Here is a 14,200-nt window from a genome sequence, read left to right as displayed (position 1 = left end):
TTGTACAAAACTACATGAAGCCTTTACAAAATTTGCATCTAAGTATTTTATTTCAGAGCCTCTTCTTTGTAACTTGGCTGCCTCCGGTGTACACTCTGGGAAATGTCTCCTTTCTCCTTTTTGGCTGCCACCACAGATAAGCGCCTCCTCTACCCTCTAATTGCTCTTCTTCCTCCAACCTTGGTTCCTTGCAGGACTTAGAAGAGAGACAAACCACAACAGATGCAAACCTTAAGCTACTGGGGTGGGGAGAATATCTATCCCAAATGTGATTATCTTCTGCATTACACCTCCCTTAATGGGTCATCAGAAGTGGGGACTGAAGATGTTTTGAGAGAGAATGCTCCTAAGGTATTTAGTAGCGTAACTCCCATTGAAAGCTAATGGAACTTGTGCTCCTAAATCCCTGAGGTGCTTTCAAAAATCTCTCCCTACCCCACCTAAAGCACTAGAAGCTGTATTGTAGCAAACAGTTGGGTATTGGCATATGGATAACCTAATAGATCTTTTCTAGCTCTTACCTCTGTAAAAAATAAACAAACAAACAATCACTTGTACAACCTATGTATGCAATCAGTAGCTTTTCAAACTACTGAGTGAAATTTAACTAAAAAGCTGGTTGGGAATTTTCCAATGACACTTACTTTGTCAGAAAATGTTGATTTGTTGAAACCAAAACTGTTAGTGGGAAAGGGTTGGTTTTGAAAAATCTCCCAGCTGGAAACAATGTTTGAAAAGCTTCAAACACTGAAATATCACATTTCAATATTTTGCAAACAATTTTTTGGTTTGAAATGACATTTCATTTTGAAATTTTAATTAATTTATACCAAAAGTGGTTAAAATATAAGTATTAACATTGAAACAAAACGTTTTGATCTAATCGGATTTTTTTTTGGTGGAGGCAGAGGATGGGTTATCGGGTCACAATTCGGAATGGAAAAATGGTTTTGAAATCTTAAATTCATATGGGTTGGGAAAATTGTTATTGATATTTTATAAAACATTCAGCGATGTTATATACATTTTTAATCCATTGATAGTGCAAAAATGTTTAATTGTAGAATGACACCCATTTTTCTTTTTGATTTTTTGAGGCAAAGGGATTCTCTAATTGGTTAAATGAACTGCTTGTTTAGCTGGACATATTAAAATACTTTGGCCAAGGATTTTCAGAAATGGGTGCTTGAATTTAGGCTTCTAAATCCATATTTGTGCATCAGAATAAGCAGCCTAATTGGAATGGATGTAAACTTTTTTTTTTTTTATTAAAGGTGATGATGATGAGATTCCACAGGAGTTGCTTTTGGGAAAACATCAACTTAGTGAGTTGGGTAGTGAATCTGCAAAAATTAAGGCAATGGGCATTATGGACAAGGTATGTCATGATCTTAAAAATGCAAATGTACATAACATTTCAGCGTTAAATGTATAAAATACATTTCCCCTCTGTAATCGTGTTCTTACTTCTTCCTGTTATGTGCTTACCTCAGTTTCCCTCCTTTCAGTGAGTGGACCTCAGTGCTTCGTTTCACTGAGATGATGTAGCTAGAGGGTGATGTCACAAAGTCCACCCTTTCCAGAGTACAACAGCAGTCTTTTTCCCAGGCATCTCACTGGATTTCCTTCCCCCCAGGCCCAGTAGCCTTACGTCCCTGTTAATGCAGGGTTCCCTTCCCTAGGCTAAACAATATCTGTGCCCTCAACAGGCTATGTCTTTCTTTTTATACCCTCCTGGGCTTCAATTTTGGGGTTTATCCTGTTGAAGCAGGTTATTGGTATCATCTCTCTAAGATTAATACTCTCTTCATAGTATAGGTCTCCAACCCTGCGATTCTATACTATAGGCTCTTTGTTCTCAACCTCACTACTATCCTCACTCTGGGTTTCCAGGGCCACTTCTTATGAAGACTTCTGGATTCCTTAGTATACGAACCTCTTCCTTAGTTTTCGATAGCCCCAGCTCTAGACCTCCTTTCTGGCCTTATCCACGAGTGTTCTCACTCCTCTTCCTGGGCTGGGTGCATCTCCTTCCCAGATATTAGCCCTTGCTCCCTACAAGTCTCTTTAGACTCAGTTTCTACTGACTGGAGTTCTTGCCAGTTTCTACATCATACTGAGCACAAACAGCTCTTTTACAAAGTGGTTGTATATCACCTGATGAGTCATGATCTCTCAGTCACTTGAGGTCTACATCTCCCAGAAACCAGTGGCCTTAAAGGACTGAGTTCCAGTAGGACCTGGACTAGTGGCTCCCATTATTAAAGGGGCCAGCAAGCTCCACTCATTTCTTGGTCTTAATTTTGTAGAACATGAGTAGGTCATGTAGAACTATTTTATTTTCAGCACAGTCCCCCTGTGAGAATAAAATATATATGCAGCAGTTCCAAAACAGTGTTGAAATTGTTTTGTGCTTGTCCATAAACTTTAGAATAAATTAAAAACAAAACTTTCTCTAGCCAACTAAGGTTCATCATTAGTGGTTTGTTTTGGCAAATTCTGATTCCTGGCACTGGGGAAGATAGCAGTGGCAGATATACATAATTAAACATATTCCCATACATTTTTCTAGTTTGACGTGTAATCTGGGTGAACATTTTTTATGGAAAGTGTTCTAATTAATGATAAAGAATTTAACCTAAATCTCTAAAATTACATTTTGATGAGAAAAATTCAGTGAATTCATCTTATAAAATTGATTGCAACATGAAAACTGACTTCATACTGTGGTTTATTCAAGATTTTTATATTGTAAAATTAAAGTGACAAACCACTAGAAACTACTACTAATCCCCTTGTGTTGTAAAAAACAAAACAAAACAAACGGAAGACTAATGGAATGTTGTTGTTTGTTTTTAATTTCTACACAGACATCACCATTATTATTATAACTTCATATTTAGTTTTATTATATGATCAGAATGCTCAGGCATGATCATGGCCTGACTGTGCTAGAGATTGTACAAACACAAATTAAGATCCTACCCCAAGTATTTACAATCTAATGTTTACAACAGAATTACACAGTATGACCTGTTTTCCATGCACACATTTGTTTTTAACCACTTAGAAATAATTTGTTTATACTCTTTCTGCTATTTTGATACATGTATTTTTATTTTAGCTTTCAACAGATAAAACAGTGAAAGTCCTGAACATCTTGGAGAAGAATATTCAAGATGGCTCGAAGCTTTCTACATTACTAAACCATGTGAGTTTCAGAGCATAGTTGTTGGCATCGCTATATTTGATTAAAATATGCACTTTCATTTTAATCTCAGTGGTAATATTTCCAAAATAATTTTGTTTTTAACTGTAAAGGATTTCTAATTTAGCTCACATTATAATATGGTGTGAAATTTTAGTGTTTGCAAATTACTATAATTCCTTAAGCAACACAACAGGTATTAGTCAATACTTGCCTAATTATATTGTTTCTACAGTGTTCTCCTTGTTGTAAAATACTAACCATTTAAAAATAGAGCAGATTGGTTGTGTTCTGTTTTGAAAAATATAATTTAACACATTAGCGTCATTCTCTGATTTTCATTGGCAATTGGCAAACTTGCAGCCAGCATAACTTTCTTTAGTACCTGCCCATTAAACTTCACATATACCATAGGAAAAAACTGAGCTTTTCTGTGAAGCAGATTCTCACCATTCAGAATTGAGAGGAAGCATTTTAATTTGACCTTGATGGATCTACTCGCATGCTTAAAGTTAAGCACCTGCATAATTACATTAAATATTGAGTGAAGGTTATAACCAACGCCCCAAACATTATTCATGATTTCAGGGCATTTTTCAAAGTTCTTCGTAGGATCTTTTAGAATATCTATCTCTAGGTAGATGTTCTAATGCATATTTGAAAACATAATCCCAACTATACATATAAAATGATGGAGTCTAAATCAGCTGCTAGCACTCAAGAAAGAAATCTTGGAGTGATTGTGGATAGGTCTCTGAAAACATCCGTTCAATGTGCAGCGGCAGTCAAAAAAGTGAACAGGATGTTGGGAATCATTAAGAAAGGAATCGATAATAAGACAGAAAATGTCATATTGCCTCTATATAAATTCATGGTACATCCACATCTTGAATACTGCATGCCGATGTGGTCACCTCATCTCAAAAAAGATGTATTGGAATTGGAAAAGGTTCAGAAAGGGGCAACAAGAATGATCGAGGGTATGGAACAGCTGCTATATGAGGAGAGATTAATAAGACTGGGATTTTTCAGACTGGAAAAGAGATGACCAAGAGAGGATATGAGAGAGATCTATAAAATGACTGGTGCGGAGAAAGTAAATAAGGATATGTTATTTCTCCTTCTCATAACACAAGAACTAGGGGCCACCAAATGAAATTAAGAGGCAGCAGATTTAAAACAAACAAAAGGAAGTATTTTTTCACACAATGCACAGTCAACCTGTGGAACTCCTTGCCAGAGGATGTTGTGAAGGCCAAGACTATAACAGGGTTAAAAAAAAGAACTAGATCAGTTCATGGAGGATAGATCCATGAATGGCTTTAAGCCAGGATGGACGGGGATGGTGTCCCTAGCCTCTGTTTGCCAGAAGCTGGGAATGGGTAACAGGATCACTTGATGATTACCTGTTCTGTTCATTCCCTCGGAAGCATCTGGCATTGGCCACTGTCAGAAGACAGGATACTGGGCTAGATGGACCTTTTGTCTGACCCAGTATGGCCATTCTTATTTTCTAGAGGCGGTTTAGTTCATAAATGTCTTGTAATTATTTATTTTTCCTTTTTTCAATAGATTTAATTTTTGTGACAAGGTAGCAAAATGTCATAGTTTTTGTATATATAAACTAAAATATTAATACTTCAGCTATTAACTGTTTCTATCACATAACACATATATATAACAATGTACCAAAAAGGTAGCCTCGGTTCTTTTGGAAAATTAATAGAAGTGTACCAATGTGCAGGCATCTTTTTAAAATAAATTGGCTTTTCTGTGATTACCCCTTCTCAGAATTTGTTAACATTTGTTATGGGCAGGAGAGTTACACCTGTCTGAAGCAGTTAGTCACTCTTCTATAGCTATACCAGCAAACTCACCTAATAGAGATGCAGCTTATATCAGCAAAAGAGTTATTCCGCTGGTGTAGCTTATATCAATTCCCTGAATGAACTAACCTGGGACTTTTCCGGAGTATGTTGGTTAAGAGTGTTTTTTGCTCCACACGCTCCTATTCAACATGGCTATCTTGGCAAAACTTTTAAGTATAGCTAGACCAGGCCTGAGGAAAATGGTAATAGACCAAAGTTAATATATGTGCCTTTGGATTGGAGGCATTTGCACTTGAAAAAAACATGAACATATTAAATGTATCAGAATATTTAAGTTTTCTTTTAGATAGGTGGTGATTTCTTCATGTTTCAGTACACAGTTCCAAAATGTCTTTAAAAGTGACCTGCAAAGTGGAGGAGAAAATAGGCTGCTTGTTCCCTTTTCTACTTTTTCTTACTGTGTATGAAGAAAGGACTGAATTTTTGTTGTTGTTGTTTTTTTAAAGTTTGTTTTCTGCGTGGCTTGTTCCAATAAACTCAGGCCCAATCTTACCTTCATGATGACTGAAGAGTTAGTGATATGGTAACATCATGAGAGCCCAGAGATTGAAAGATGAGCAATTGAGAGGGCAAGGGATTTTTAGTTGAAAAATTTGAGTTTTTATATTTTTATTAATGCAAATTAACTTGAATGACTAATCAACACTTTGGACAAAGGAAGCCTTTGTCAAAGAGTCATAGACTCATAGACTTTAAGGTCAGAAGGGACCATTATGATCATCTGGTCTGACCCCCTGCATGCTGCAGGCCACAAAACCGTCCCTACCCTTCCCTTGACTCTGCTGATGAAGTCCCCAAATCCTGTGTTTTAATGACTTCAATTGGCAGAGAACCCTCCTGCTAGCGATCCCTGCCCCATGCTGCGGAGGAAGGCGAAAAACCTCCAGGGCCTCAGCCAATCTACCCTGGAGGAAAATTCCTTCCCGACCCCAAATATGGCGATCAGTAAGACCCCGAGCATGTAGGCAAGAGTCTCCAGCCTGACCCTTGTTAGCCATTATACTATTTACCTACCATTGCTCGGTATTCCTCAGCTAATGTGTTTTACCATTAAACCATTCCCTCCATAAACTTATCTAACTTAATCTTAAAACCAGACAGGTCCCTCGCCCCCACCGTTTCCCTCGGAAGGCCGTTCCAATATTTCACCCCTCTGACGGTCAGAAACCTTCGTCTAATTTCAAGCCTAAACTTCCCCACGGCCAGTTTATAGCCATTCGTTCTCGTGTCCACATTAGTACTAAGCTGGAATAATTCCTCTCCCTCCCTTGTATTTATCCCTCTGATATATTTAAAGAGAGCAATCATATCCCCCCTCAGCCTTCGTTTTGTCAGACTAAACAACCCGAGCTCCTCCAGTCTCCTTTCATACGACAGGTTTTCCATTCCTCTGATCATCCTAGTGGCCCTTCTCTGCACCCGTTCTAATTTGAGTTCATCTTTTTTAAACATGGGAGACCAGAACTGCACACAGTACTCCAAATGAGGTCTCACCAGCGCCTTATACAATGGAAGCAGCACCTCTTTATCCCTACTAGATATACCTCGCCGAATGCATCCCAAGCCCGCATTGGCTTTTTTCACCGCCACGTCACATTGTCGACTCATAGTCATCCTCCAGTCTACAAGAACCCCTAGGTCCTTCTCCTCTTCCGTTACTTCTAACCAATGCGTCCCCAGCTTGTAACTAAAATTGTAGTTAGTCATCCCTAAATGCATCACCTTACACTTTTCACTATTAAATTTCATCCTATTTCTGATACTCCAATTCACAAGCTCATTCAAGTCTCCCTGCAGAATATCCCTATCCTCCTCCGAATTGGCAACGCCTCCCACCTTCGTATCATCCGCAAACTTTATCAGTCCACTCAGTCAGCAGTTAAGATTCCTGATATCTCTGAGGGGTTCATTAGAAAAACCAGAGAAGAGTAGATTTGACGTTCCTGATACTTAAGTTGAATTAAAAAGGAAGCAGGGAAGAAATTTTAAATAAATTTAAAAAATCACCTTTCAGGTCTTTCTTTATACACTATAAAGCAGAAAAGGATTATAAAGAAGGAAAGCCCAATTTTTCTAACAAATCTTTGCAGGTCTCCTTTACATTTTCAAATATACCCCTCAGGTATACTCAAAATACTGAATCTGCAACTCCATTATGAAATATACTCAACGCTAAAATGTTACAAAGATTTATCTCAAAATATAAGATTTTGGAAACAACTTAGCAATGCTGTGCTGCACTACCCTATATGTGACCCAGAGTTTATTTCCCTAGTCAGTCTCTCACTAAGACCATATCTATGCTAGAGAATGTTAGGAAAAAATTCCCACTGGTTTTACTATTGATAATATTAGTTGTATTTTAGTAGTGGTTAGTGAGCCCCATAGAGGTTATGCCTTTGTTATGCTAGATGCTGTAAATACCCAGAAGAGAGTGCTCCTGCCTTTAACTGAATCTAAATAGACAAGTCAGAAGAGAAAATGCCTAGGGCTTTGGGTAGGTTCAAAAGCTGGGAGAAAGGAAATACTGTTCTTCTTGGAGTGTTTTCTCATGTCAATTCCATTCTAGGTGTGTGCGTGCCCACGTGTGCAGTCGTTGGAGATTTTTGCATTAGTGGTATCCATGGGACAGGCAGGGGCAGCACCTTGAGTGCCATGCTCATGTGCTGGTATACCAGGCGCTGCTGACCCTATGCCCTCTCAGTTCTTTCTTACCACCTGTGGTGGTTAGACAGAGCACCTTTCCTTGCATTGCAAGGGCTAGCGCAGGGGTCGGCAACCTTTCAGAAGTGGTGTGCCGAGTCTTCATTTATTCATTCTAATTTACGGTTTCGCGTGCCAGTAATACATTTTAATGTTTTTAGAAGGTCTCTTTCTATAAGTCTATAATATATAACTACACTATTGTTGTATGTAAAATAAATAAGGTTTTTAAAATGTTTAAGTAGCTTCATTTAAAATTAAATTAAAATGCAGAGCCCCCGTACTGGTGGTCAGGACCCGGGCAGTGTGAGTGCCACTGAAAATCCGCTTGCGTGCCACCTTCGGCACACGTGCCGTAGGTTGCCTACCCCTGGGCTAGCGGTTTTTCGTCTACTGACTTCGAGCCTTAGGGCCTTGTAAGTAGTTTGTTTATAGTAGTTGGTGTTAAGTAGTTGCTAAGTATAGTTAGACGACTTCGCCCAGGTGGGGCATGCCCAGGTCTCCCGGGTTTAAGCCCTGCACAGACTGAAACAGGTCTATGCCTGTAAGTGACCCCCATAGCAACTGCCTCAAGTACTTGGGGGAATCACACATTAGAGATAAGTGCCGAATTTGTAAAAACTTTCAGCCCCGCTGGATATTCAGTTACAGGCTCTCCTCATGGAGTTGCCCTGCGTCCAGCCTCTGTGCAGCCCTGCCAGGACTCACCAAGTACCTCAGCCTCGGTGCGCAGTGCGCACCGGGCTCCACCCAGCAGCATTCCCCATCGCCGGTTCCCAAAAAGAAGACCAAAAACCATGGCTCCCTGGCACCAGGCAAAAAGAGCCATGCACCCATACCTCCCCGGTCGGTTCCTTACTCCTGTGAAAGGTCCACCACTGACTCCTGGGAGCAGTATGGGACATAAACCCCTGATGGCACCAACACCTACACAAGCTCCCCCAGCACCAAGAGAGCACAAGCCTCTGCCCGCACTACTGAAGCAGCACATGCCTCAGGATCCGGCAAATCCCCACAAGGGCAAGCCAGCCGCTAAAACCCCTCGGGCCAGTGGAGTGCCGCTGATCTCTCAAGACAAAGCAGCACTCTCCACCTACGTACCGCGTATCGCTAGAATCACAGCACAGACCCTCTGTGGCTCGCCCTCAGTCACTGCACTGCGTTCGCAGCCTCCGCCATCTTGACACTAATTGCCTAGGGGAAGACACTGGTCTCAGTACAACCAGTGCCATTCGCCCTCCTGCCGGTCATCTTCTCAGCACAGGTCCTGGTCACCTCCTCATGGGAGTGCTCCCCATCGCATTTCTGTTCCCCCTGCACCGGCACCAGTCTCCGATGGTAACGGTCAGCAAACAAACCCAGGCATCCACGGTCCCACCGGGGTCACTGAAAGAGGATTCCTCCAGCACGGAAGTTCAGTTTAGCCCCTCACCTAGACAGCACTGGAGCGAATGGGCACCAGAAGCCGTGTTGACAGTGCCGACTTAACAACACGGCCACTGGCCAGTACTTTGGCCTTATTGAAGCGCATGGAGAGTGCCGGTTATGGCAATGCTCCCTTCACACCACTCATTGGCCACTGCCTCCGAGCAACAGCTGATGGCACCAGGCTCGGTGCATGAGGCGCACTCGGGGCAGTTATCGTCTTTGTCCCCAGATGTGGCAGTTGTGGGACCCTTGAGGGCCAGCCCGCCGGACGATTTTAAAGAACACAAGGCCCTGCTTCGTCAGGTGGCCGAGAAATTGGACGTGGAGGTGAGGAAATGTCTGGGCAGGCAGACACCTTTTTTAATGTCCTGTCAGCCTCTACCCCAACCCATGTTGCACTACCAGTGTATGATGGTGTCCTCAAGATTGCCAAGGGCCTCTGGCAAACTCTTTCCTCCATTCCTCCCACCTCAAAAAGGGCCAAAAATAAATACTTTGTTCTGGCCGAGGGGTTTGAATACCTCTACACCCACCCTCCCCCGGGCTCGCTTGTGGTTTCTGTGGCCAATGAAAGAGACAAACAGAGGCCAAATAGTTGGACCTGTTTGGAGGAAAAAAAAAATATTCAACAGCCAGTTTGCAGTTCTGGGTGGCAAACCATCAGGCCCTCTTGGACTGATACAATTTTAACTTATGGGACTCCCTCCATAAGTTCAAGGAGTCCCTGCCACAGGGTTTGTCCCAAGAATTTGGCACCCTGATGGAGGAGGGCACTGCGACTGCCAGGTGCTCCCTCCAGATGGCATGGGATGTAGTGGTAATGAGGCGCAGCTCCTGGCTTCAGACCACCAGGCTCTCACAAGAAATGCAGACCTCCATCTAGGACCTCCCATTTGAGGGGAATGGTCTTTTTTCAGACCAGACGGATGTGAGGCTGCATGGGCTTAAAGGACACCAGGACCACCCTTCACTCGCTGGGCATGCATACACCTCAGCCTGCGAGAAAGCAGTTCCGGTCACCCCTGCTGCCTAAGCCTGGGCAGTCTCATCCAAGGTCTGCAAGGAGAAGGGACAGAGATGTTAGTTTCAGCCACTGTCGCCCTTCCTCCTCCCACTCACCTGCACAGCCAGGCCTGGCAAAACACCCCAGGGGCGAGAAATGTTCGTTTTGAGGGTGCAGTCGAGAGTGACTCCCCAGTCACCTCCCAGGATCCACCCTGCTCTTTCCTCAACCGTCTTCATCCCTTCTGTTCGGCCTGGTTCCAAGTCATCTTAGACTGTTGGGAGTTGGACATAGTGTCTCAAGGTTACACCCTGCAGTTTTCAGCCGCCCCGTCCCTCCCACCCATCGAACTTCAGGGACCCTTCTCACAGGCAACTCCTGGTTTAAGAGGTCGAAAACCTCCTGTGCTTGGGGATGGTGGAGGAGGTCTGTCAGGACATGACAGGGAAAGGTTTCTACTTCTGTTATTTCCTAATCCTGAAAGCAAAGGGGGGCTTCAGAGCCATTTTGGACCGGGGACACCCGAACAAGCCTCTCAAAATGTTGAAGTTTTGCATGGTCTCCCTGGCCTCCATCATCCCCTCCCTGGATCCAAGAGACTGGTACGCTGCTCTCGACTTGAAGGACACCTATTTCCATATCTCCATATTCCAGGGTCACAGACATTTCCTCTGTTTTATAGTGGGTGAGCACCATTTCCAATTTACAACACTCCTCTTTGGCCTCTCGTTGGCTCCAAGGGTCTTCTTGAGATGTATGGCACTAGTGGCTGCTTACCTCAGACATCAAGGGGTCCAGATCTTCCCATATTTTGATGATTGCTCATCAAGGGCAGGTCTCGGGAACGAGTGCAGAGAAGCCTCGATCGGGTGTGTTCCACCTGCCATGACCTGAGCCTGTTAATAAACGAGAAAAAATCCACTTTAAGGCTAGTCCAACGCATAGCGTTCATAGGGACGGTTCTTGACTCCATGCAAGTCAGAGCCTTCCTTTTGGAGGTGTGTTTTCAGGCCATGTCGGACCTGATCTCCCATGTGAAGAACCAGCCGCTCACCATGGGTTACACCTGCCTGCAGTTGCTGAGCCACATGGCCACTTGTACTTACGTGATCAGTCATGCCCGGCTCTGCCCCCAACCTCTGCAAGCATGGCTGGCGTCACTTTACATCCCCAACAGACACTATCTAGACTGGATAGTCAGGGCACTGGATCACATCCTGTCATCCCTGGAGTGATGGTTGAACCTGAGTCGGTGTTGGAAGGTGTTCCTTTCGCAGCCTCGTCTTTGTCACTGACCCTCATATCAGATGCTTCGAACCTGGGCTGGGGAGCCCACCTGAGTGAGCTCAGCACTTAAGTCCACTGGCTGCAGGACGATCTGGCCCTTTACATCAGTGTCAGCAGTTTGCCTGGCCTGCCAGGTGTTCTTGTCCCACCTGAGGGGCAAGGTGGTGCAGGTCCTCACGGACAATACCACCGAGATGTATTACACCAACAGGCAGGACAGAGCCAGGTCATCAGCTCTTTGCCAAGAAGCTCTCAGCCTTTGGGACTTTTGTGTGCAGCATGCCATTTGTCTGGTAAGCACGCACCTGCCCGGGACCAAGAATGTGCTAGCAGATCGCCTCAGCAATTCCTTCTCGTCTCGCCATGAGTGGTCGTTCCATCCAGAGGCAGCCAGTATGATCTTCCGAAAGTTGGGGACTCTCCAGGTGGACTTGTTCACGTCCCACCAGAACAGGAAATGCCAGATGTTTGCTCCAGGAGATGGACAGTGGGTCCCTGTCAGAGGCTTTCCTGCTTCTGTGGTCAGGAGTCCTGATGTACGCCTTCCTGCCAGTGCTGTGGATCCACAGAGTCCTCATGAATATCAGACAGGACAGGGTGAAGGTTACCCTGATTGTCCCCGAGTGGCCTTGTAAGTGCTAGTTCGGCACGCTGCTGGACCTTTCGGAAGCTGCGGTGCTCTCTGACAAGACCTGCTGTCGCAGGACCACGGCAGTCTCCTGCACCCGAACCTAGAGGCGTTGCACTTGACAGCATGGATGCTCAATTTGGGTGTAACAAGTCAACACGATGATGACTGATAAGGGGAATCTTGAGACTTTAGGGAGCATGGAAAGAAAAAAGGGATCAGGAAAATCCTCATGATTTCCACATGGTTTATAAAAGTCTTTCTGCACTAGAGTTACATATAATGGTAGAACGTGAATCTGGTCAAAGTAGCAATGATAGGTAGGCTTGGAAGGATTAGCTTTTTATTATTAAATGTTGGTAAACAGATTTCACTGCACAGACACAAACTAATGAAAAAGTATTTCCTTCAATGGAAATTGACATTACAGACAATAAGAACATTTTATTTATGAATGTATGAGAATTTGACTTAAGGATGTTTACTTAGTATATTTTGACAGGTGATGTTGATGGTTTGTGTTTTAATGATTATTAAGCTTTAATTTCTGAATCTGTCTCTACTGTCATTAAATAATAGTCTGACAACTCACATAATTTCCTGCAACTATGAAAATTTATATAGCTAAAGTAAAAAAAAGCTTCAAATCCATAATTTTGCACAATTGTGAACATTTAAACCAATAAAAATTGAAAAATATGCTTAAAAATAAACATTGATATTATCAAATGATTTAAAAAAAAATCAGATTCTGTTGAGCCTAATCACAGGGGATATAAAAATAACACCTAGATTTGATACAGCAGTTTTCATCAGTCAATCTCAAAGTGCATCATTGTCTTTAATATATTCATCCTCACAAAACACAACATTGTACTGTACATCTAAAAATAATAAAGAATTGTTAGATCAATTAATAGAAATTTTGCTTGAAGTAATTTAGACTTTATTGATGAATGTAGAAATTTCTGTTGGGTTATATTTTTAATGGGTAATTAACATTTTCTGTGTGCCTCTAGGTGATTACATGTCCTTAATATCTCATTCTGGTTTAGGGAGATATTGTCAAAAAAATTTCTACTTGCCAGTTAACAAAATACATTTTACATTGATAGGATTATAAATGTAATATAATATTTTAGTATATATATATTTATAAAATAATCTTCTTTTGCAGTATATATTATTCAGCAGAGATAACCTGTAATATACAGAAATATAATATGTATTTTTGAAAACTCAGAATTAATTTTGTCTTAATGCACATTTTTTAGAAAATGTATATAACTTTCTGTTTTTCCTTGCAGAATAATGACACTGAAGATGAGGAAAGATTGTGGAGAGATCTGATTATGGAGAGAGTCACAAAGTCTGCAGATGCCTGTCTTACCGCTATCAACATTATGACGTCACCCAATATGCCTAAAGCTGTGTATATTGAGGATGTAATAGAAAGAGTCATTCAGTACACTAAATTTCATTTGCAGAATACCCTTTATCCTCAGTATGATCCTGTCTACAGAGTGGATCCTCATGGTGGTTAGTATGTTAATAAATAAATGAGATTGCATGTAAGATAATGTGCTGCATATGATTTTAAACGTGACCAGTTCTGTTAAGTGTGATGTGCAAACAACTTGACATCTCTTGATACTGTTATGCAATTCACTACATTCAAGACTTAATCTTGAGACATCTGTTTCCAGTGTCCTCTAAATAAAGAAGGATGACTGAATGCTTCATATGATTTTGACAAAAAAGCAGGGCCGGCTCCAGGGTTTTGGCCGCCCCAAGCAGCCAAAACAAAAAACAAACAAACCAAAAAAAAAAGCCGCGATCATGATCTGCGGCAGCAATTCAGCGGGAGGTCCTTCGCTCCCAGGCGGAGTGAGGGACCATCCACCGAATTGCCGCCGAATACCTGGACGTGCCACCCCTCTCCGGAGCGGCCGCCCCAAGCACCTGCTTGAGAAGCCGGTGCCTGGAGCTGGCCCTGCAAAAAAGCCATTTACAATGGTAAATTGTAGCCCAAAATGACAGGGGAAATGAAACCC

General features: G+C 42.4%; 1 protein-coding gene across 6 annotated transcripts in view; it reads left to right on the top strand.

The window, feature by feature from the left end:
* Positions 1-14,200, top strand: part of NIPBL (NIPBL cohesin loading factor) — a 289,804-nt gene that overhangs the window by 197,996 nt on the left and 77,608 nt on the right. For all 6 annotated transcript variants that reach the window (XM_054031741.1, XM_054031737.1, XM_054031736.1 and 3 more), the window contains 3 exons: positions 1,275-1,378; positions 3,125-3,211; positions 13,454-13,685. In XM_054031741.1, coding sequence (XP_053887716.1) covers positions 1,275-1,378; positions 3,125-3,211; positions 13,454-13,685 — 423 coding nt within the window. The remainder of the gene's footprint in view (positions 1-1,274; positions 1,379-3,124; positions 3,212-13,453; positions 13,686-14,200) is intronic.

The sequence above is a fragment of the Malaclemys terrapin genome, chromosome 6 (assembly GCF_027887155.1).
Source record: "Malaclemys terrapin pileata isolate rMalTer1 chromosome 6, rMalTer1.hap1, whole genome shotgun sequence".
Taxonomy (NCBI): Eukaryota; Metazoa; Chordata; order Testudines; family Emydidae; genus Malaclemys; species Malaclemys terrapin.
This window is presented reverse-complemented; position numbering and strand designations above follow the sequence as displayed.